Raw genomic sequence first — 24856 nt, forward strand, 5'->3', positions numbered from 1 at the left:
AGAGCAGAACAAAGCTGACTGGCTGCGGTGAGCACAAGGGGACTCTTACTTTCCCTCGTTTTACTCATTGTTAGGTTTTCGAAATGACACAGTGAATGCGTACTTTATTTGTGCTGAGAAAATTTAATAGAAGTTACACATTTTAAAATGTTGAAAGACGCAGTCATGTATATAAATGCTCTGACACACACACACACACACACACAGAGAGAGAGAGAGAGAGAGAGAGAGAGAGAGAGAGAGAGAGAGAGAGAGAGGCAGAGAAAGAAAGGACATTATTTTGCTGCTTTTAGTGCCTCAAAGCCCTGCTGTCCCACCGAACACACATAGAATTTTCTTTGGGGTAGGTCTCTGAAGTTGCAGGATCTTCTGTGCAAGAACACATGGAATCCTGGTGGGCTCCCTCCCAGCCTCCTGGGAAACAGAGAGATGAGATGTAGCACAGAGGTGCAGCCGCAGCCTGGCTTCACTCCTAAGCGCTTCTGCAGGAAGTGGGCAGGGGCAAGGCGTGGCCCTTGTCATTCAGTAGTGGCACCCCCTTGCTTACTAAGGACAGTAAAGCAGAGCTCTACTAACCCACCCAGCATCAGCCCCCTACAGCCTTGCTCTTCACCACCAGCCCACTACTGACAGCACAGGAGTGTCCCCGAGCAGGACAGATTCATTACAAACAGCAGGAGGAGGAAGCAGCTAGGCGTCAGACCCACACCAGCTAGCTGCAGGAGAGCCCAGCCCTGCTCTCTCAGCCACAAGAGGGGCTGAACTGGGAAAAAATAAAAGTCAAGACAGCTCACTATTAGGAACCCCAGGTTGGGGGATATGGCAAAGCAGTAAGTTCAAAGTTCAAAATGACAAATGGTTTTTGAAGACTCCGCCGAGGAGCCATCTATCACTGGGTACGGAGATGTGGCAAGAAGCATGGGCTTTATAAAATAATGAAGTACTGACTGGACCACAAGAAGGAACATTAAGAGAGGGTATGGCTAGTATACAATGCTTTGGGGATGGCATCCATGGAATGACAGGGGAACAGTTGGTCTTTTCGGTAAAGGTACCAGATGCCTGAGAGGACATCAACACACGCTGCTTCATGCTAACTTCTACCTCTTCACAGGCTTTTCCTTGGATGGAGAGAGATAAGCGGTATACTTTTATTTCCTCAGAAATTCTATAGAATTAAAAACTGGGTTCTCCGGGCATCCCAAAGGATAAAGGACATGTCTACTCATCACCTTTAATGTGTGCTTGCTCTCTGTTTATGACTGGGTTTCATGTAGCTTAAGCCGGGCTTGAATTCACTATGGAGATGAGGATGACATTAAACTTCTGATCCCCCTGCCACCATCTTCTGTACTGCTGAGATCACAGGCTTGCCCCCACCACACCCAGTTTATTAGCTGCCGAGGTGGTTTTGAGCCTGCTACGTAAACGCCCTACCAACTGAACTGCTCCGCAGCTCCTACAAGAGCTTTTTATATCTTTCCCGGAAGGAAGCTTGCCTACCTCTAATACACTCATGTGCAGGCAAACCCTGTTCCAGCCTAGTCAGCCGACACAGGCCCTGCTGCGGGTAAAGAAGGGGCCAACGACCCTTGCATACATGCGCCTCACAGGACCTCTGAGAGGCTCACAGGAGAACATGCAGACGAGCAGGCCCTGAAAAGGATCGTTTTAGAACCCCCGCATGGTAAATTTTTGTTTATTTGCTTTGAGATGGGGGTCCTGCTAATAACTAAAATTGACCTGGAACTCACTGAGCAGCCCAGGATGGCCTTGGGGTGATCATCCTGCTTCAGTATCTTAGATGGGATTACAAACATGTCCACCTGTCCGGCTAACACTATGGGCTGTTAATGAAAGGCTGGACCACCCGTGACTCTCCCCTCTGATCCAACGCCTTTAATAAAAAGATCCCTCACTTAGCCCCTTTGTCTCTGATCCAACACCTTTAATAAAAAGATTCCTCGTGCAATCTGTTAAAATGAAGGGCTTCAGTTCTCTCCCTGGCCTCTGCAGGGAGTTTCGGCGCTTCGTGCTTAATCTATACTCCCTGCCTGAGTTATTTATCCCCACCATTGCACGGCCGAATCAATCTTGTTCCACTCCCATGTTTTCACACCCTCCATCTATGCAACAGAAGAATGGTGTGTGTGTGTGAGATATATAATACTTCCTCACAAAAGAGGCACATTCTATACCACAATTCACTTTTTATTATCATCATCATTAAGAAGAGCTAAGTCCACAGTCCAGTTTCCAGGCAACGTAAGCGTGGCTGCCTTGTGTGCAGGACGCCTGCATGCGATGTTGTAGCATGATTTTTTTTTTTTTTTTTTTTTTTTGGTGTGTGTTTTTTCTGGCCTTCCATCAACGGGAAACCATGAAGTTCAAAACGGTAGTTACAACAATGCCATCTTTGAGCAATTAAAGCCAGTAGATTGTTGAGCCAGTGTGGGGGATCTACTTCGTGATTTTGAGTAGAATCCAGATGTTCTCTTTCCACCTGAGGATCATTGAAAAGAAAAACCCTAACCCAGAACAAAGGCACCTGCTGAGGAAAGTCCAGTTCAGCCTGTGTGACTTGGGAACCCGGGCACCGGCAAGTGGCAAGGGTCTGGTCACTCCAGCATGTGCTGGAGCAGCGAAGGGTCAGCCTCCACTGCTTGGAGGCCCTTGTGCAGGCTTAGGAAGGTGGCCTGCTTCCCATAACGCTGGCGCCAGCGGACAAAGGCCTCCACCACCTGTGACTGCACGTTGTGGGGATGGTTGGCCTTGCAGCGGTAGATGTCGGTCTGCGACAGTCCCAGAGACAGCACCATGGGCTCCCACTCTGGGCCTAGCTTCTGGGCCAGCTGGTTAATCTGCCGGTCTGATGGGGAGCTGTTGAGGATGTGGGAGGGGATTCCAGACATCCAGTCACCTGAGGAGGAAAAGAACAGGAAGTTGAATGAGGTAAGTACCTCAGATAGGGAATGGGGCAGGTCAGTTAGGGGACTATTCCTGGTCTCTTTGTACTGCTCAGTTCTGTGGGTGAACGGAACGGTGCCCCTTAGCATCTCTAAAAGTGTTCAGTGCAGGAGATTTGAGAAAAGCTGCTGAGCAGTTCTCTGTCCATGGATGGACACTTATTTCCTCCTCCTTGTGCACATAGACAGACAAACAGACAAACATGTATAATGCCAAGGACACACTGTTTTGTCACTTTTTTTTTTTTTTTTTTTTTTTTTTAATTCCTGTCTCTTTTTTGTCAGAAATATCAAGAGCTCTGCCTGAAATGCACTCCCCTCAGTACCAGCCTGGGGACTGCTCCAAGCTGTGAAAAAAAAAAACAAAAAAACAAAAAAACAAAAAAAACAAAAAACAAAAAAAACAAAAAACAAAACAAAAAACAAGCCATAGAGCCAAGATGTGATGGGATAGGAAGAGGAGAGAGGAGGTCATTCGAGCGATGTCACCATCCCAGCTAAGCCAGAGACCACAGAGTTGGAGTAGGTGCTGAGGAGAGCTTGACCTTACACTTCCTAAATAGGATTCTGACTGCCTGATTCTGCCTCCTGTAAGGGTGACTGTGTGTGGCTGTCACTGTGCACTGCACAGCCACAGACGTTCTGCCACCTCTACAGAACGGGGTCTAACCAGGTATGGGCCGCAGAGCAAAGAAGCTAAAGCTAGCCCCCAAACAAGGGAATGCTCGCTGAAGAGGGCGGTCCAGCCCCTCCAGAGGGAACGCAAGGGTGGAGGAACTGGAGTGCATGGAGTCTGAGGCCGTTTGAGAGGGGCCCCTCCTTACATGCTGTGCAGGAAGGTGGCTCGATCCCAGTGACATTCAAAGTGGCAGAAGAACTCTCCTCCACCAGCTGCCTTTAGTTACGTTGGAAGATAAGACCCTGAATGTCCTTACAACCTCCAGTTAAATACTTAACACAATACCAGGGAAAAGGATTATAAACTCTTGAAGGGTTGGAGAAACCCTCTGACTGCAACAATCTGGAACCCACACTGTGCCCCCTACCCCAGCCCCTCACAATGCTTCATTTTTGTTGGTTTTGTAGGGTACCTGATACCTTCCTGTTTCTCAAGTGATAGTCTACATCCCATGCCCTCCACTAAGTGAAGAGAACAGGACAGTGCCTCTGGCCCAAGATGGTGCTCTTTGCTACTGGGTTGCGACTGGTTTTCAACTGTGACTCTTCCGTTCCTGTGTCTGTAGTGTTGATGTATGTCAACTGGTTACTTTTATCACAAGTTTTTTCATGTCTTACAAGAGATGTTCACAGTTGCTGTAGTCTCTGAGTACTTTCAGGTCAAGACTGCCTATTGTCTCATTAGAACAATGTCTTTATATTTACACAATTATATATATGATATATTATATCATACTTTTGAATTATAAACATACCTTTATGTTACATAAACAATTTTATCCCCCTTGCATAATTTTCAAGTTTATAGACCTTGCTTCTATTTTTTGGTTGGAAGTGTTGCTTTGGAGAATTCTGGTACCAACTTGGTTATCCAACATTTTGCGTAGAATAGTTTTTGGCCCTCAAAAGAATTAGTATTCTGACATGTTACAATGTAACAATCTTGAGGACACCTGCTAAGTAATCGCAGAGTCTGTGCAGAGTGTGGTTCCATTCATAGGAAGGACCTAAGGTCATCTCGGTCACAGGGGCAGACAGCAGAGTGCAGCAGGGACAGGAGGGAGGGATGGGGTTGGTGTTCGTCGGTAAGGGGTTCGAGATACTGAAGAAGAGAGGTTTCCAGAGATCTTTCCCTGCCCGACACTCTCCGGATTTTATTTGTCTGTTTGTTACTTTATACACGGCTGGTGAATTGGAGGAGTCGGGGTTTGATTTGCTTTTGACTGCTTCCCTTTCGGGTGAGAGGATGCTGGGGAGGGACCATCAGTGTCTATGCTGCCCTGGCACCTTTTTACCTCCAGGACAACACAGAATGCAGCAGACGCTGTGAGCCAAGTGTCCGGCACTAAGAACAGACTATGTTCTGATTCTTCTGAACTTTCATGCTCACCTGCCTATGGATAGTGCCTCACCAATCAGATGGCAGAAGCCTGTGGACACAAGCCAGAGCAAAGATGACTGGCATAAACACACTACTTCCCCCAAGCAAAGCCTACCCTACCCACAGAGCTTCGCTCCCTCCCTCCCTCCTTATATCCACCTGCTCCTCCCCCCACCCCACCCATGCCACACAGGAGACAAAGCTGTTAGTGTCATCTGACTTCCACAGGAAAAGTTTCTTCCCTAGGCCTTTTTAAGTTTATGACTTCTGCAAGAGAGAGAGAGAGAGAGAGAGAGAGAGAGAGAGAGAGAGAGAGAGAGAGAGAGACTCTAAATTTAGTGTGAGGATAGAATGCATCAGATCAGGCAAAGCTATAAATTAATCCACTGTGACCAGGGGCCTTTGTGTAGTGTGCAGGGCGGTCTTCAGTCACACTCCCACGGGTGTTTTGTCTGTCAGCTACCACATCTACTTTGATGTGGTGGGGAAAGTATAGCGGGAATTTTGAAGCCCAGATTTCAAGGATTAATGCAGGTCCAGTTAAATTAAATGGAAATGAAACAGACAAAGTCAACTAAAAACACAAAGTAAATGTAAGAAGGAGATTCAGCGAGTAGTGTGGGTGGCGTATGCACACACACATACACATGCACACACATACACACATACACATGCGCGCGCGCACACACACACACACACACACACACACACACACACACACACACACACACACCAACACTGCAGCAGTGGGACGGGAAGAGCAAGGCTGGAAGGGCCAGGTCTGTCACAGGTGCACCTGGCACTCCAGCAGCATCTGGAGCCACACCTTCCCACAACCTTGACGGCCCCTGCCACCCTCCTAATTGCTAGGAGCAGGCCTCATCCCACCATAGCACACAAGGGCATCTGTCCTGGGATGATGAGATTATCCTTGGTTATGAAGCACCAGATTCTACTGAAGAATGCCTGTTCCAGTATTTAAGACCCTAAATGAGAATTCAACTCTGTCTATATGGATAAAATAGTCTGCCTTTATACAGATCCTAAATCTATCGTGTAGTTTTAAAATCTCCTTCTGGGTGAAGCTAAAACTCACCTGTTTCAAAGGGAGCAATACACACATCCAAACTTACCTACCACACAGAGTCAAGGAAGAGCGACCCCTACCCATGATGCTTTCTTTCTTCTGTAGTCTCTAGCCCTTCTTCCCTCCATTTCTATGGTCTTATGAGTGGGCACAAATAGAATGTCAGTGTCCCACTTCTGCAGTTGTGTCTGCCCTCTTCTCTCACACCCATGGGCAGCTGTCCCAGACCCCAAGCTAAAAGTCTCTTTGTCAGTCATCCCTGTTGGTTTAGAACCATGCGTCACTTTCTGTTTGACAGAAGGTGACTGCTGTCACCCATGCTCTTTACGTACAGAGATCACATTTTCTTCTACTTACTTCTACCCCCAACCCCCACCACTTTCAGCCCCAGACCAGGGACAAAAGAAAACCTGATGGGTTGAGTACTCTGATGGTTTGTATGTGCTTGTCCCAGGGAGTGGCACTATTCAATGTGTGGCCTTGTTGGAGTAGGTGTGTCACTGGGCGTGTACTTTAAGACCCTCATCCTAGCAGCCTGGAAGTCTGTATCCTGTTAGCTGCCTTCAGATGAAGATGTAGAGCTCTCAGCTCCTCCTGTACCATGCCTGCCTGGATGCTGCCATGTTCCCACCTTCATGATAATGGACTGAACCTCTGAACATGTAAGCCAGCCCCAATTAAATGTTGTCCTTATAAGAGTTGCCTTGGTCGTGGTGCCTGTTCACAGCAGTAAAACCCTAAGGCAGGTGTGGTAGTGCATGCTTATAACCCCAGCACTTGGAAGGCAGAGGCAGGAGACACAGGAGGTCAAAGTCATCTTAGACCACACACTTTTTTTTTGAGACCAGCCTGGGCTACATGAAGCTCAAAGAATACAAAGAAAATACAAAGAGAAGAAAAATGTGAAATGTTCTTTCCTGATATGTAATCATAATGTTAAAGAAAAAGGGTTCTCCAGGTCAAGTTCCCAACTCACCGTCTTCACTGGCAACATGTTTCTGTTTTATAAAGAAAGCCCTCATTTTCAACAAACCCTTGGGCCCTGGTAAGATAGAGGTTTTCTGAATGAACCAGTTTATGTCTGGTCAATCTGCCCTTTCTACCCTGCATTCTCCAGTATGTGGCCACTTTAAATGTTGCCTGAGATAGACCGCAGGGTTCAGAAGAGAATTCAGGGGCTGACGACCATGGTTTGAAGCCATAGAGCAACCGGTACAAGAGCTGGCAGAATCTGTGGCCAGGAATCTAAAGTAACAGGAAGCCTTTTAAACCTTAAAGTCCTTTCATAACTTCAGCTAATTTGTGACATGTGCTGTGACCAGATATGAGTTCTTTATGATGGTGACTTGGTTGGATATGGTTAACCCTTTAAAAAAACACACACTTTTTTTTTCCCTGGGGAATCTGATAATGTATCAGTCACTCCAACTCACTGTAACTCTGACCCACTGATGCTGACTTAAAATAATATTTTATGAACACGGAGGCCTTATCCTAGGTTTACAAATAATTTTCGGTATCATAGACTTTTTAAATTATTTCAACAGATCAATGGTCTGAAGAGAAAAGTCATCTTTATAATGTGAAAACTACATTTGATGAAGATACCCACCTATAATTTAGGAAAAGTGTTTCTGTGAAAATTTAGATTTTAACCAAATTTTTTGACTTGATAAAATGAGACTTATTTCAGTTATTTCTTAGGTGAGGAAACTTTAAATGTATTTCCTCTAAGAACTAAAGCAAGAGGTGAATTGGTGGTTCGAGGCGGACCTGGGTACACATGACCACACGACTAAACGAGGTACTCCCAAAATCCACCAGGAGAGACAGGAGCCTCTACCAGACAGGTTATTTACATTAAAGAACTCACAAAAGCAAACACGCGAAAAGGTGGTAAAGCACAAAGTTTAAAGGAACAAGAAAGCAAACGCCAAGGATAAGTCGTTTTATGTGTGGAGAAACAGAAAGATACCACGTTTTGTCTAGACAGCAAGCTGGCAGTGCTGGGGGGGGCAGGGCGTATTTTGGAATATTAGTATCAGCTGTAAGTATCAAGAAGAATTCTACAACCCATTCATAGGTTGATGTACAAAGCTGTTGGTGAGATAAGGTTCGTTATTTGTGCCAGCAAATACACATCTTATAACTCAGCCATCTATTTGGAAGATATGCACATAGTACTGCACATACAATGCATATATATCCACCCAACACGAATCCTCGAACGTGTTCACGAGAGCCATGCACCTTTTATAAATTGCGCTGGGTGTAGGAACTAGAAGCGCCCCAGCAGCTCTCCACTGGGGAGATTAATCGAAAGTGTGCATAGGAAAACCAGCAAGGGTGGGCTGAACGTGGACGGTAGAGCGCCAAAGGAATATCCTGAAGGGGGCAAATTAAAAATAATGTCCAGATGCCACTTATAAAACAGCACAGATAAATAAAAGAATACATCAGACACAACAGTTATGGGGAGTGGGAGGGGGACGGGAACAGAAATGAAGGACAAAGACGTTCCTTGTGTCAGTTAATGGCATACAGTGCAGCATACATACATACATTGATGAGTGTGCACTGTTGGGGCTGGCTTTGTGCTGCTATGTATTCAAATGCTAAATTCTGTGCCCCAAGATCCGGTTGCCCTAAGATGAGGGGAATTCTCACCTACACCAGCTTTTGTTGTGCCGACCTTGCTCCTTAAAGTTAATTGGTTAATAAAAGGCTAAAGCCTATGATTGGGCAGTACAGAGGAAGAAGAAGAAAGAGGAGGGCTTTGTTGCTAGGAGACCTGGGTGGACACTGTCTAGGGGCCCGGAAGGTGTAGCTAGCGGTGTGGCTGGATGGAGCTAGGAGGTCCGGTTAACTTAGTTGGGTTAATAGAGAGTCTGCCCAGCTAAGGACTAAGCTTTGAGACATTAAAAGGTCTCTGCGTGATTACTTGGGGAACTCACTGGTTAAGGAATTTCCAGTATCCAGCACTAATTAATATACACACAATATTAGTAATCATTCTTAGAGTGGAGAACTGAACAGGGGAGGGTACAGTCAGAAGGGAAGAAGAAAGAGGGAGAGGAGGAGGAAGGGGAAGAAAGGGAGGAAGGGCAGACTAGGGCCCACACCGCTTAGCAGCCATCTCATGGTACTCTTAGCAATGATCATGTGGGACGTTATCTGTGGCGGGTGGGCTGGGTTACTTCCAAGGACCTGTGTGGACTCTGGTCCTTGAGGGTAACGACTACAGAAGCATTTTTTTTTTTGGCTAAGAAACTGACGTCTGGAAGACAAAAGAAAAGCACCTTGAAAAGCAAACCAATTAGAAACCTTAGTTCTGACGGGCAACCACAAAGGACACCCCGATTCTCAGAGAGGCACAGGAATCAGATATTTGATCTTCCTGAAACCAATTCCCAGTATACTCCAAAGATGAAGGCCATATTGCAAAAACACAAATACATCCTACTTACTGCGATGGAAACCTTGATTTTGACTGTCAAGTCTGGGAAGGCCAACGGGACTGTCATCAATAACTGGGCAGGGGTTGGGGCGGATAGCCTCTGGGCCTGGGATTAGCAGGCCTGGGCAGTCTCTAAAGATGAGCCTGTCGCCAGGTAACCAGGTAGCATGGGCTAAGTCACTTAGCGCTTCCCAGACTGCTCATTTGTAAAAGATAAAGCCAGATGGCACCCAAGGCTTCATTTAGCTGTAATATGGTACTGTCTTCCAGAAATGATTTTATTATTTTCTTCAGACCTTGTGATTTTTGAGTTCTCATTAAATCGACCGCTAATCATTTAGCACTGTGTCCCCTTACACGGCTGTTAAAATAGAAGCATGCCTTTCAGGCTCTTGAGAATGAGTTTTGGGTAATTATTTCTGTTTTGTAGAGACCACATACCTTCTGAAGGAAAAAAAAATGGTGAGCTGGATCTTTGCTACAGTCTTTTTTTTTCCTAAATTGTGTAAAACATTTGAGAAGTTCTTGGGGAGCCGCACCTTCCACAGCCTCACCAGGACCCGACAGAGCTCCAGTTGTTAGCCATTTCTCCTTCCTTGAGCTCTGCCCTCAGACTGAAGCTTTACCATAGCTGTCCTCTTTCTGTGGGACACTTCCTCCATCCAAGTGTGACTTCTCACCAAGCCGTACCACCTGCACAGCTCTCAGATGCAATCCCATGTCCTCTGAGATTTCCCTTGTCCACCTGTGACCTCTAATGTCTCACCCACTGTCTATGTGCTGCTGCTGCTGTTTCCCCTTCCCTGGCCCTGCTTAATGTCTCTGAAACCATCAGCTTCTGTTGAGCAACTGGAGCTCTGTCCATCTGCCCAGTGATGCACCCAGGTACCCAGAGCGATGCTTTGCATACGACAGTCCCTCCCCTGATGCTCTGGGATAAAAGAGTGATTGCAAAGGACACTTTAGCTCGACATTCATGTATGAAGCTCTCTGTGTGTATGTCTCTGTGCCTGCCTGTCTGCCTGTCTGCCTGTCTGTCTGTCTGTCTGTTGTCTGTTGAGTACCCCAGAAGGGGAGAGAATTGAACAGCAACACTAGCTCCACCACAGAAACTAGAAAACACAAAGCCCACGAGGAAAGTTCTTCACCCCTCTCCCAACTTTGTAAGGAGAAATAAATAGCATTTCTTACTATGAAAAGAAAGTTTATTCAAAGGTCAGAATTCTTTCCCATTCAGCCGCCCCCCCCCCATTATCTCAGGGAGGGGAGGCTGGTTTTCTGCCAATTTGACACCAGCTAGAGTCATCTGAGAGGAGGAAACCTCAATTAAGAAAAGGCCTCCCTGAGATCCAGCTGTAGGCAAGCCTGTAGGGTGTTTTGTTAATCAGTGACTGATGAGGGAGGGCCCAGCCTTGATGCTGAAAGGCGATGCAGAAGAGGAAGCCAAGTAACTCCCCCTTCCTCCCGAGCTGCTTTCAGTCCTGATGCTTCATCACTGACAGTAACCCTGATGAAGACATTGGGCGAGTTTGAGAAAATTAAATGTAATGATTTTTAAACTTTCAAAATAGCAGCGTATCGCGTAATTCAGCTTTTCTAGACCATCTCCTAGTCTGTAACTACATCTCTTGTTGGCTGTCACTACAGCTCCTCTAGTCTGCAATAAAGCTCCTGACTGCTCTTCAATTAAGAACACCCCGTTTCTCTTTGTCCATCTGTCCATCCATCCATCCTTCCACGCATGGACATGATGATGATACTTTGTGAGGTTTTTTTCCTTTCTTTTCCTTTTCAATATGGCTTGGACTCCTCTAAATGCACATGCATAATTTATAGGAGAAAGTCAGGAGAAGCCGAGAGAATGAGAGGAAACAGCTGGTCTTGCAGTGCTCAGCCTGGATGCCACTGGGTGCTGGAAAAGAGATGCACATCTTTATATTGTAGAGAAGGAGGGGAGTGAGACGCAGAAACTGACGGCATCATACGACGGCACTGGACGCAGCGAGCAGGAAAATGCTGAGTAAGACACTTGTGCTTAGACGGTTGGCAAGACAGTCAGCACTTGGGGCCAGGCAGGCAGATTGAACCGGGTATGCAAATGACATGCATTTTTGGGTTGTTTTGGTTTTTTGTTTTGTTTGCCAATTAAAAAAGAATCTCTTATTCAGAAAAATTACTGCTATAGCTCTGGCAACCTGACTTATTCCCATCGAATGTGCAGCTGCTTCCTGGGTGAACGTAGCTGCTCTCTGAGGTAATTGGGTTTTTTTTTTTTCTTTTTCCATTTCATTAAAAACATGGACATTATAATTCAGAAGTAAAATCTAAAAAAAAAATGTAAAAGGAAAAATAATGACTTCTAATCAGAGTCGTTTTACCCCTGGGCAGGAGGGGCCAGCATTGAGAGCTCATAGTACTTTGGGGAGAACAAGAAAAAGTAATTTTTTATCTTCATAATTAGAGGGAAAACTGGACATTGGTTGAGTGAAATGTTTGAATAAATAACATCACCATGTCCGCCTTTATTAACCATCATAAACTTACTTTTTTATTATCTTAGAGAGGAGAGGCTCATAAAGACAAAAATGGCTATGGCCCAAGGGAGCCAGTGTGAGCCTGCCTCTAATCTGCCTAGGTCACGGTTACAGTGGCAGAACTGCTGGGTTCATGGAATCATGTCCTTTAAAACCACACTTGAAACTTAAAGACACAGTGAAGGGCTAAGTTCCAAAGCACCTGCTGTCTCCCTAGAACGCAGAGGTGCCCGACAGACATTTGAATGCTAGTGACCGACAGACATTTTAATGCTAGTGCCCGCACTGCTGGCTGCTCTGAAGGCAGTGGGTTGCCTCAACCATTCATGAGGTCCACGCCGCTCCTCCCCGGGAGGTCTGCAGGAGACTACTATTAAAGATTCCTTATGTGGACGCTACATCATCTGGACATACAGATCTGAGTTTTTCTCTTTTTCAAAATAGGGAAATTACATTATTTCACATTAATAACTACTCTCAAAATTTAAAAAAAGTTCAAATATTCCTTTAAGCCATGTTTTAATGTTCTAAATAAAATATATAAACATGGGGCTGGAGAGATGATTCAGTGGTTAAGAGCACCGACTGCTCTTCCAGAGGTCCTGAGTTCAATTCCCGGCAACCACATGGTGGCTCACAACCATCTGTAATGGGGTCTGGTGTGTCTGAAGACAGCTACAGTGTACTTGTATTCATTAAATAAATAAATATTAAAAAAAGAACCGAGATAATGCTTAGTAGCAATTACAGTATGAAGCAGCAACAAAAATAATTTATACACACACACACACACACACACACACACACACACACACACACACACACACACGTAGACTGATACCCAGGCTAAGGAACGGGAGCTGGCCCATAGCCCTGGATAAGATCTCTGCTGCTGATTTTCGGGCACTGGCCATTACAGAGGTGGTTTGAGAAAGCACAACATCACTATAAATTATGACGCAACTCCAGTGGATTGATGCTTTCCCTGTGAGTGTGCAGCCTCCTGAAAGAAGGGCTGGACCTCGAGCAGTACTGACGACAGGGTTAACTTCAGCCACAGATACCCATTTCCCTGATGGCACTCAGCTGGGCTGGGTGACTTGGTAATAAGACTGTAGTGGGCAGGGTTTGGAGGGCAGGCAAATCTGGGGTACAACACCAATCCCAAGAGCAAAGCACTCAGTTCTTGTACCAGCAAGCCCAAGAGAAGGGAAGAAGAGAGTGCCCCACCCTTTTGTTCTTTCTGAGACAGGGCCTTGCATAACACAGGCCATCCTTCAAGATCTCCCTGCCTCAGCCTTCTGGATACTGGGTCATAGGCAGTGTCCCCACCCTATCTCTCAAGGTAGGCGTCTTAATGTGTTACCCTCTCAAAGCTGAAAGGGATGCTGACAATCGAGTGATCTCCAAGGAATGAAATGGTACTAGAAAGATTTATGTTGTTTTGGGATAAATGTAATATTTTCAGCCTGGCTTAAGTGAAGCCTGAAAAAGGGAGGGTTTGGTGGTTTTGTTTGTCTGTCTGTTTGGTCGGTTTTTTAAGACACATTTTATTTTATGTGTATGAGGTTTGGGCCTGTATGCATGCGTGTGTACTGTCTGCATTCAAGTTCATGTATTTTAACTGACTGCAAATGCAACAGGACTCTGGCCCCGAAACAAAAACAAAATAAAAAAAACACTTGAGAGCAATCTCTGTTCCATTAACACCTGCATTTGGAATCTGACTCCCGGGAAGATCAAAGTCCCAGAGCATCCACATTAGCCAAACAGCTGGTTTCCAAACCCATGACAACTGCATGCTATTATATGGATGGGCAGAAGGCTGGCAAAGGCGGGCAAGGCCGGAGTGCCTGTACACATGTCACCTTGGGCAGAGGCGTGTGGCATGTGCTGCAGTTAGCTAAAAAGCTATCCGGGCCACGTTCCTCTTCCTCACAGCACATACCCTCCCCGCACAGTGTCTGGTCATTAGCAGCTCCTACCAATATATTGTGAGGGTTTAGGGTTTTGTTTTGTTTGTCTTTTATTTTATTTTAAGCTACTGGGGCAGTTGCCATGGATTCAGAAGCCGCAGTCCTCCAGTCTCACGCAATGCATAACTAGCTTGATAAAGGGCCGGATATGCCATGCGGCGGGGCGAAGCGAACTGCAGAGTTCCGCTTGGCTGTGCGGCTCTGCAGTTCTTGACGAGCTTGCACTTTTCTAGGCTTCTCCGCGTCTCAATTTTGTGAGGAAAGAGACTTCAGAGATATTTTTATCACGGAGAATGCGGGCCTCGCTTCACGTAAAATGCAACGACAGCGCACATTAATCCAGCAAATTCTCCAGGGGACTACAGTACAGGCACGTTGGAGGCACCGCCGACAGAACACGAGGCAAATCGGGCTGATTATGGACATTGTTGAGGGGCTGTCTCAAGCACCGTAGGCTTGAGCACCGCTGTTGAGCCAAATGCATGTACCACCGTGAGGTTGAAACGAGAGAAATAAAGTCACTTGCTCACTCCGGCATTAGCTGGTGACAGAGCTCAGCTGGCCAGGTGGCTGTGTGCTGTTGCCTGGGTCACAATCCTGGCACCCATTCCGCGGGACCTCAGAAACAATAATGCAGGCTCAACCCTGATTGATGTTGCTAATCCCCTTACCAGCCATGAAGATAATGTGTGTGTTTCTCCTGATCTTTTCTATATTTTTATATATTTCCATATTTCTTTCTAAACATACGGATATATTGGAAGCATGTGATACGTGTGAAAAACTGGAAGAAAAGTTTCACAGAACAAAGGAACCACCTTCCCAATATGTTGCCCTGGTTCATTTTAAGGGCGGCTTAGTAACCACAAAATTTATTTCATTTCCTAGTGACTGACAGCAGGCGGACAGCTTGCTTAATCCTATATATTCCCGGTCTAGGTTCCCATTCTCATCAGTCATTAGCTGGTGCCACCTCCTCAGAGGAGCCCCCTGGGACTCTTCAAAGGTCCTTAGCCAGTCCCTTCTCCAGGGTACAGATTCGGGAGAGAAAGGGAGGTGCTACAGAGATGCTTTTCTATGCCCAACCTGAAACCCTATTGGAGCAGGAGCCCTAGGGCCCAGGAGAGGAGGGGCCTCCCTCGCACCCGCCCCCAAATGCTTCCTGGCATCTGTTTAGTGCTCAATAAGCAAGTGTTGAAATAAATCCTTTAGGGGGCTGAGGAGAGAGCTGAGTATAAAAGAACTCATCCACTAGAGGCTTCACTTAAGGAGTCAATGGATGAAATTTGGCTACGTTACGTTGAGTGTGGCCTATGTAGTTCAACTAGATTTAGAACTTGGTAGGAGGTTCCATAAAATCCCATATTGGTGACTTTACCTGTCAGCTCCCTGACATCATCTGTATGCTAGTCGCCACTACGCCCCCAGTCGCCCGCCCCCAGTCGCCCGCCCCCCAGTCCCCCCTGCCCCCAGTCGCCCTGCCCCAGTCGCCCCGCCCCAGTCACTTTCAGGGCAGATCCAGCTTGAGTCCTCTGAGTCGTTTGTCCTAAGAATGTGGTGGAAAACAAGCCCATTCAGAAAAGAGGACAGATTTAGAGCAGATAGTTCCAGCGATGAAGATATAGGGGTGGGGGATAGAGACACAAAAAGGCACAGTGCGCCAGTCGTTAGGGAAACGCACATTTAAACCACAGTTCATCACTCAACTCAGATGAATATGGCTGCCAGGCTCAGAAGGAAAAACCCTGCTTGCGTGAGGATCCACCCGCGGTCACATCCACCGAGGTGGAGTCCTGCTTGCCTGGAGCAGGGCATGGGGAGTGGAGTGCCTTTGTCGGGTACCAGCTCAGCTGTAGAAGATGAATAGGCCCTTCACACCTGTCAGACGGCACTGGGTCTAGTTAACGATGACACATCGTGTAGGCTGCATGTGGGTTTCACGGTACAATGGGGAAAAGCCGAAATTAAGAGGAACTGTATACCATGTATACAGGGGTCGTGGAGCGACGGAAAGTTACTCTAAAGACAGTCTGACGGTTTCTTAACAGGTTAGATATATAGCAGGCCTTTGTTCTTCCAACTGCATTTCTAAGCATTTACCGCAGAGAAAAGTAACCTCTGTTCACGCAGTTACACGCACGAGGGTGCTTCACGCCGCCAGTGCTTCTCGGCGGCTTCATAACAGCTGCGAACGGGTAAACAGTGCGTGCCATATCGGTACAGTGGAGTATCGCTGTCTAGTAAAATGAATGAAATACTATACATACTTCGACCTGAATGAGTCTCAAAATAATCACACTGAATGAAAGAAGCCGAAAAGGAGGAGGAGGGAGTACAGAACTGCATTTAGGTGAACGCAGGCAATGAAGCCCACGAATAACAACAGAGAGTAGATCCATGTCTCCCTCGAGCACCCCCTCCCCCTCCCCCAGGCTGGGGAGATGGGAGGGAATTACAAAGGATCATGGGGAAAGTTTCAAGATGATAGCTATCTCGTTATCCTGACGGTGGGGATGGTGTATACACACGTGTGGAAGGAGATGGTGTATACACACGTGTCGAAGCATGCCAATCCACTGTTGTGTTTTGAGGCAGGGCCTCATACAGTCTCGGCGGACCTCAGCCCTGCTTTGGAGCTGAGGTTGGCTCTGGACCCTGGCTCCTCCCGTGATACATTACAAGCATGTACCACTGTACCCAGCGCAGCTTGTGAGACTTTACACCGTGTATTTCATGCCCATTCCTCTTCAAGGAAGCTGGCTTTGTTTCCTTTAGAGCACTCAGACGCCATGGCTTCCTCCTTGTTCCCAACCCCGCCCTCCATCCTAGCCCCATCGCACTCTTCATCGCTGTGTGTGATTCCCATCCAGCTGATTTTGGAGGCTGTGCTGGCACAACTTCCAATGCCCTTCCATTCACCTGATGGGATGGGAACTTGCCCGGGCTTAACCTTGGCCTTGCCTGCCAGCCCACCGGCCAGCGAGTGCCGGGAGGCCTGGCGGAGCCTCTGAGCCAGCACTGTGGCTGATAGAAGGAGCTGTCATGTTGTTCTGTCCAGTGACCCCACTGCTGAGTTCTCTCAAGTAGCTTGAGAAAAGGCTGTGGGCCCTGCCATACAGTCTCAACCCTTTTACCCACGGGGATCACTCGAAATCAAGGACTACAGAACCTCCTTTTCAGTTCTAAAATGTCCCTCTTGAATGGGTAAAGGATATTGGGTTCAAAGCAGCGGAAACATACCCAGAGGCTTCTGGAGGCTGAGGGGATGGCTTTGAAAATGTACAAGGTGTTAGGCGTTTAGAACAACCATAAATCGCAGAGAAACTCTGATTCTCGGCATCTCTCAGAGGAGCGTTTCCAGAGGCTGCAGGGCTTTCAATTAACAGCTCTGGCTTCAGCTTTGGCCGCTTCCCCTTAGAACAACAAAAAGAGCCATGCCAGCTACTAAAGGCGGTCTTGTTACACAATGCAGTTAGTCGCACATACGCTTCCCTGTGGGATTGAGCCCAGGTTTCACAGTGGTCTATTTTACTTAGCATTGATAGTTTTATTTGTTTCCTGTTAAAGACATTTTCCACAAAACTGACTCTTGCCTCATCCTTGGCGTAAGAAAGAAGACTCTGATTTAAGGCCGTGAGCCACAGATGTGCCTCGGGTATAAAGAACGTCGCTGAAATGTCTCACGGGAGGCAGGTATCCCGCACGCCACTAAGTTCTTCGGGTCCTGCTATGGAAGGTTTTGCCTTTAACCTGGGCATCTTGCAGGAATGAACATAAAATGGAAGGCGAGTTTTTATAACTTCTTGCCTGGTTCCAGGGCTGCTTGGCATGCTTGCTCACTTCCAATGGCCCAGGCTTTTATTAATTGAAAAAACAAACAAAAAAACCAAGACCATGAAGGAGGCAGCAGGAGAAAGCAGAGGGAACTTGGTACTGATATACTGCCTCCTCCTCCTCCTCTTCCTCCTCCTCCTCTTCATCCTCCTTTCCTCCTCCTCCTCCTCTCCCTTCCCTTCCCACCTCCCGCTCCCACTCCCCCTCCCCTGAGGTTGGGGTCCCTGGCATCATAGCATGGAAAGGTCTGTCTGATACTGCGGCCTTTTCTGCTCCCAGGGTGGGGTTGGGAAAGTTGTGTGAAGGTTCCTTATGGCCCAGCACTGTCTCCCTTACAGCCCCACACTTCCCTCCTAGCTACTGGGTAGATAAGGGAAGGGAAGCAAGATGAAGCAATTTCCTTCATGCTTGTATGACTGATAAAGCAAGTGCTGTGCTCCAGCCTGCGGAACATTTCCTAGTACAGTCCCTTCTGGTTCCAGGGAGCTCTGGCACAAGTGTGCTCTCTGTGTCATTTTAAAGCAAGAATGGGGGGAGACAAAGAAATACCTGTGCTTTTAGAGCCACTGTCACAAGACAGGTAGCATCCACTTTCTTAAAAAGGGAGCTGGTAGTATTAGGACACACTGAATGACATGCCCCAAACTCTAACTAGTAAATGTCTGAGACTATATCCGGCTCTGTTTGGCTGAAGGTCTGGGTTCTTCCAGACAGCCTGCTAAGATGCTGATGAGGTGAACACAGTTGACAAATCTGAGAGAGAGAGAGAGAGAGAGAGAGAGAGAGAGAGAGAGAGAGAGAGACAGAGAGAGAGAGAGAGAGAGAGAGAGAGAGACAGAGAGAGAGAGAGAGAGACACAGAGAGAGACAGAGAGAGAGACAAAGACACAGGGAGAGAGACAGAGAGACAGAGAGACAAGGAGACAGAGAGAGACAGAGAGAGACAGAGAGAGACAGAGAAGACAGAAAACAGAGAGAGAGAAGAGAATGAACATGACCATTTCAGACTAGTCTGACTGCAACAATTCTCAAATTGTGAAGATTCTCGGACACTCCTACTAAAGGGCCAGCCTGAATCCTCCGGGGAAGGACACTATGTAGCCTAGAGGGAGAAGATGAGTCTTACATGCTTCCATAATTCATGCTGCAGCTGGAGAATCCTAGAGAGAAACAGCTCCTGTGAGACAGTGGGCAGGGGCAGCTACACTTTAACAAAATAACAATAGAAACTTGTTTTCTCAGGATTGGCTTGGGATAAGCCCCTTGTGAAGGCGTGTCTGGTAATACCTGTTTGGAGAGACGATGTGACCAGTGACTGACCGAGAGATGAGTGGACCCAAAGACACAATAATGCTTGATAACCTCTTCCCAGCATGCTTCACCTGTTCCATGGCACCTTCTACCCCCTACAGGTCAACGGTGTTCCAATCGGCAGAAGATGTGGACACGGCAAACAGCACCTCAGTTTGGGAAATGAATACTCTATTTCTAGAGGGGCTGCTTTTAAGCAAGATCATTTGCCAAGGGCGAACCTTGGATTCAGCTATTACATCATCCAAATCGCCGCCCTTTGGTGCTGACGCCACACCATTGGCCCCTGGGCTTCCGAGCTTTTCACTTTATAATGCAGTGGAATGAGATCTACTCATTAGAAAGTGTATTTCAAATTTAGGATTTGGATCTTTTCTTAGTATCTCTTGAGACGCTGGGTAGCGGCTATAGGCTGCAGCTCCTGGCCAGCGAGCTACCGGCCATGCTACCCAACCCCAGGGATACCCAATCCTCTTGTTGCACTTCTAAGCTAGGGTGCTCAATAGGGCAGGTATGTTGAAATGCATTTGTGACCTAGGATATTTTCAGGTTAGATTGGCTTTACCAAGACGTAACCCTGCTGTGAGCTGGGAAACATGGTCAGCCCCACAGAGATTAGTAACTGAAACTACGAAAAATACGAACTTCAAGGTAGTGTTTAGTGTTTTTAATTTCCTCCTCCAACAGAAGGTACTTGAAGAAGGTAAAAAGGAAGAGGAGGATAAAGAGGAGTGAAAGGAGAATGAGGAAGAAGAGGAAGAGGATGAAGAGGAGGAGGGGGGAAAGGAGGAAGAAGAGGAGGAGGGGGAGAGGAGGAGGAAGGAGGGAGGGAGGAAGAGGAGGAGGAGGGGAGAGAGGAAGAGGAGGAAGAGGAGGAGGAGGAGGGGGAGAGGAGGAAGAGGAGGAAGAAGAGAAGAGGGGGAGAGGAGGAAGAGGAGGAGGAGGAAGGGGAGAGGAGGAGGAAGAAGAAGAGGAGGAAGAGGAGAAAGAAAAGGGTAGAGGAGGAAGAGGATAGAAGAGGAGAGGAGGAAGAAAAGGGGGGAGATGGAGGAGGAGGAGGAGGAGGGCGGGGGAGAAACAAAAGGGAAAATCCCGTCATGTCTTTTTTAGTGTTTCCTGGCAGTATTTCTGTGTAGATGGCCCAAAGAGCACAGAAGCAGCTTGTATGGTTAGGAAATTAAAGTGCTATCAAACTTAGGAAATTACAGGGATGGGGAACAACCGCTCATCTACATGTGTCCCATCTGCTTTTGGTTTCATGTTTTGCACAAGCAATTGCTGGAAGCATTTGAGGGTGTGCTACGACACTGAACACGAGAAAGGGGTGTGTCCTAACTGCAGCCAGGAGGAGAAATGGGGGGAACATGAGTGGGGGAGGGGCTGGGGGGAGGTGAGTGAATGCAGCCCTGGACTCCAGGGAGGGTTTCCAGGAAACAGCAATGCAGAGTATCACAAACACAAACCAAGCGTGCACACAATCGAGCCAGTGTTTCCACTTGGTGGGGAGATGCCACCCATTTCATTACTGTGTCAGCTTGGGTCACAGTGTCCTCTGAAGTTTTGCTGAGGCTGCAGTTGCTCTCAAGCTGCTTTGACTGTGACACTTGTGGGCTCTTGACCACGGCCCAGAGCCTGCTGCTGCCTTTTTCCAATGTGAGCTCTTAAGAGGGGGTCTGCTTCTTCACTGTCCTCCAACTACTCCCCACTGCCCCGCCCCACCTCCATGAGCTCCTTGGAGCCTCCCTGCACTCTTGGCTCAGATATTATGGCCACTTCAGCCTGAGCCACAGCCTTGCAAGGAAAAGGGCCTGGTTTCTCAAAGGACAGGCAGAGCACAGAGCAGCAGTGGGTTCACACCCCAAATAAACAAAGAGGGGTTGATAGGAGCCGACACTCTTTGGCTGAAATAACTCAGTGGCAGAGAATTCTTTAGAATTAAGAAGAAGAAAAAAAGGTGTTTTGTATCTGCACCGATCCAACCAATTAAATGCATCAGCAGCAGAAGCGATTAGAAAGTTATTACTGTCTGTCTGTGGGTAAGGACTGGAAGAGGATGGTGTGAGTTGCTGATCGACTGCTTACTCTTCTGGGTATCCTTCTTAAAGTGGAGAGCAGATAAAGGTCCCTGGGATGCCAGGAATACAGAGCAGCAATGTGAGTCTATTCATACGATCCCTTCCGTAGCATAAATCACCAGCCTCATTAGTCCACTGTTAGCAGGCGGTGACAAACCTGCATCGTAAATCTGACTGCCATTTCTGAGCAATGACTCACAAGTTTGAAACAGAGTGCTCCCCTCTCCTTCCCTATTCTGTGCGTGTGTGTGTGTGTGTGTGTGTGTGTGTGTGTGTGTGCATGTGTGTGCACACAAGTGCATGTGTGTGTGCATGCATGTGTGTATGTAGGCCACAGGACACTTTCATGCACTGTTCCTCAGGTTCTGTCCACCTTGTTTTTGAGACGGGGTCTCTCTCTAGCCTGGAACTCAGCAGTTAGGTTAGGCTGCATAGCTGGTGAGCCCTAGGACTCTGCCCGCCTGCACCTGCCCTGTGCAAGGACTATGAGCCCACGACCAGCTCTTTAATATGGCTTCTGGGAGAGAAACTTGGGTCCTCATGGTTGCAACAGTGCTTTGCTGACTTGGCTATCTTGCTCCTCAATCCCATAATCCTCTTATCGGTACAATATTCTGGTCACATTTACTTAGTCATTTGAGAGACTGTGTCTCCGGAGTTCTTGAACACACTTAAATACAGAGGAAGGGGGTACCATTCACCATCACTAGGCATTTCAGGGTGCCAGTGGTCAAGGCAAAGGAGATGGCCCAATAGAAACAGACCCAGGAGGCGAACACATGTCATGCGGATAAAGTCTAGAGTCAGCCATGACACGAGGTAACCTTGTGTGATGGCTTTAGTGGGATATCTCACATGGATTAATGGTGGTCTCTAGCTGGTGATGCTGTTTGGGGGAGGCTGTGGAACACTGAGGAGGTGCAGCCTTGCTGGAGGAAGTGTGTCATTGGTGGAGGGCCCCGAGGGAACAACCCACTTTGCTCATTCTCTGCTTCCTGTGTATGTGCAAGCATGTGGTGGGCCAGCTTCCTGTTTCTGTTACAAACCCTGTCATGACGGACTCTAACCTTCTGAAACTGCAATCCCAAATTCATCCCTTCCTCCAAAAGTTGCTTTTGATCAGTGTGTTTTATCATGGCGCCAGGAAAATAATTGATGCATCTGCCTTCTAGAGGCATGGCGACAATTCCTTGGGATACAATGATGACTCAGCAGCGAGGAGGTCCCTGCAGGTGTTCAGGTTAACTTCCCCAAGGGTGAGTGTGGTCTCCTTCACTAGCGGACCCAGGAGGAAGTTCTTAAGATTCTAGGCTCTGAGGCACAGGTCACTGCAGGTCCTTTTGACTGGCCAAGGCCCTTGTTCATTAAGGAAAATTTCAAGTTTTCCTTTTCCTTAGCAATGACACAGCAACTGTATCGGGGGAGGGGGTAGCAATATTGGTATAGGCGATAAAACTTCACCCTTCTTCCACTGACTCCTGGCTGCCTACATGTTCAAGTGCCAAGTTCTCTCGCCCACCTTCCTACAGTACCACAAGAGGAGTCTGGAGTTCAGATTCACCTTGCCTGTCCCATTCAATCCTCCCACGTTACCTTGCTTACTTGGGCTATAGTCTCCTACAACGTAGGGGTGGGGAATTCTCAGAATGTCATCTTGGCCTTCCAGAGCACATGGCCTAACTTTCCTGTGGCCCTGAACACAAACAAGAACAGCTGAAGGGCAAGTTAGTTGGGGGGCACAGTAGGGAGTCTATCAAACCAAGTCGCATAGTGTGTTCAATACAGAGATAAGAGACCCAGGAGTTAGGAGACGCACGATCTAGTCCATGACCTAGGGACGCCTTCTGGACTCACCTTCCACACCTGTAAAATGAAAGGGTTGAGACAGCTCCAGATACTGCAAGTTCGAATATCTCCACGGGTGTAATAAAGAGTATAGACGAGTGTAAACGCGGGCCTACAGGGGTTGAAGACACCTGTAAGGACAGATCTCACTAGCATCAGTTCCTGCTTAGAAAGAGTTAACTGTAGCCCTTCGGGAGGCTTCCAATGTCTCCAAGTCGCATCTTTCAGAAGAAAGCCACAGATTTGTAAGAAAAAAAACCTCTCTGGGTATTGTTTTGTTTGGTTATGTTTCGGGTTTTTGTTTTGTTTGTTTCTTTGGGTTTTTTGATTTGTTTTGTTTTGTTTGAGAGAGGGTTTCGCATAACCCTGACTGCCCTTGGCCTTCCTATGTACCGAAGTTGGTCATGAACGTGTCTTCCTCCTCTACCTCCCTAGTGCCAGGATGCACCCCCATGGTTGGCTGAAATCTCTTAGTTTTACATAGTGTCAATGAATTAAAAAAAAAAAACCCTCACATCTAAGTATGCTATGTAAGCCAAGCAAAATGTCGCATGCAGGGTGGCTGCAGCCTAAGGGTTCAATCTGTGGCCTTGGCACTGGGCCATGTCTCTGAGCTTTCTTTAAGCGCTTACCTTCTGTGATCTGCTCCAGAGCATGTTTTCACAGAAGAACGGCTGCCCTGATTAGTGTCTATTTGATAATGGAGCCAGAAAAGACAAAGCGCAGGGCTGTGGACAGGACGAGGCTGGGGTCTGCTTTGGAGCTCAAGGGCAAATCTTAGGAGACCGGGGATGAGGGTCAGACAGGAACAAGAGGCATGGCCCGGTTTCTATAGCAAACCGATTCTGGCTGGAACTGGAAGAGTGAGCTGGAAAGGGGGTGCCAATGTATGCACCTGAGCAAAGCCCGAGGATGCCTGCCCAGGGACGGCGGGGCGTGCGCTCTGAGCCAGGGCTGGAAACCTCGGAGAGGATGGATGTAGTTTTCCCACTCCATGGCTCCTTGCAGGTTTCCTGGCCTTGAGTAAGGGTAGGGCCAGAGGGATAGTTAGAAAGTGACTTCAGGGGAAAATTGATCACTGACCCAAGTCGGGTCAAAACAGGAGCTATACAGAAAAGTAGAGGGGGTGTGGAGGTACAGGAAGGAAGTGGACATCGGCTGACGGGTTAAACGCAGGCCAAGACAAGAGGAGCCATGACTGCCCAGCTTCTAGCTTGAGTAGCTGGGTGACTGCTTTTGCCACTGCTGCAACTGAAATGGAGAAGGCTGGGCCAGGGCGACGGCTCGGCAGGTAAAACTGCTACCTGAGCAAAGCTGGAGGATGTGAGTTCAATCCCACCCTCGGCTGAGGGACAGAACCCACTCCAGAACCTGTCCCCTGACTTTCACATGCACAAGGTGGTTCACACCCCCACACACCATACACACCATACACACGTGCACCCATGCACATACAATAATAGCCCAGAGAAGGCTGCGTGCAGGAGGGGCAGGGAGGAGTGAGACTGAGAGGCATGTTTGAATGTGCTCAGTGGGAGATTCCTGGGGGGATGCAAAAGTCAAAATCTGAGCTACAAAATAACTCATTTAGTTCTCTCATTTTCTTGGCCGGTTACTTTTTGGGGAAACTGATTACAAACGACCTTAAGCTGTACACGGGATTGGGTTTTCAGCAGCGGCTCTCCTTGGGTTGCCTGGTATAACCGGGGATCT

At 47.5% G+C, this 24856-nt stretch overlaps 1 protein-coding gene across 1 annotated transcript in view; it reads right to left on the reverse strand.

Annotated features, from left to right (window-relative positions):
- Window positions 1-2190: 2190 nt before the first annotated feature.
- Cradd (CASP2 and RIPK1 domain containing adaptor with death domain) overlaps window positions 2191-24856 on the reverse strand; it is a 152225-nt gene continuing 129559 nt past the window's right edge. The window contains exon 3 of the mRNA XM_032911617.1: window positions 2191-2920. Within this exon, the coding sequence (XP_032767508.1) occupies window positions 2619-2920 (302 nt within the window). The 3' untranslated portion in view covers window positions 2191-2618. The remainder of the gene's footprint in view (window positions 2921-24856) is intronic.

The sequence above is a fragment of the Rattus rattus genome, chromosome 1, assembly GCF_011064425.1.
Source record: "Rattus rattus isolate New Zealand chromosome 1, Rrattus_CSIRO_v1, whole genome shotgun sequence".
NCBI lineage: Eukaryota > Metazoa > Chordata > Mammalia > Rodentia > Muridae > Rattus > Rattus rattus.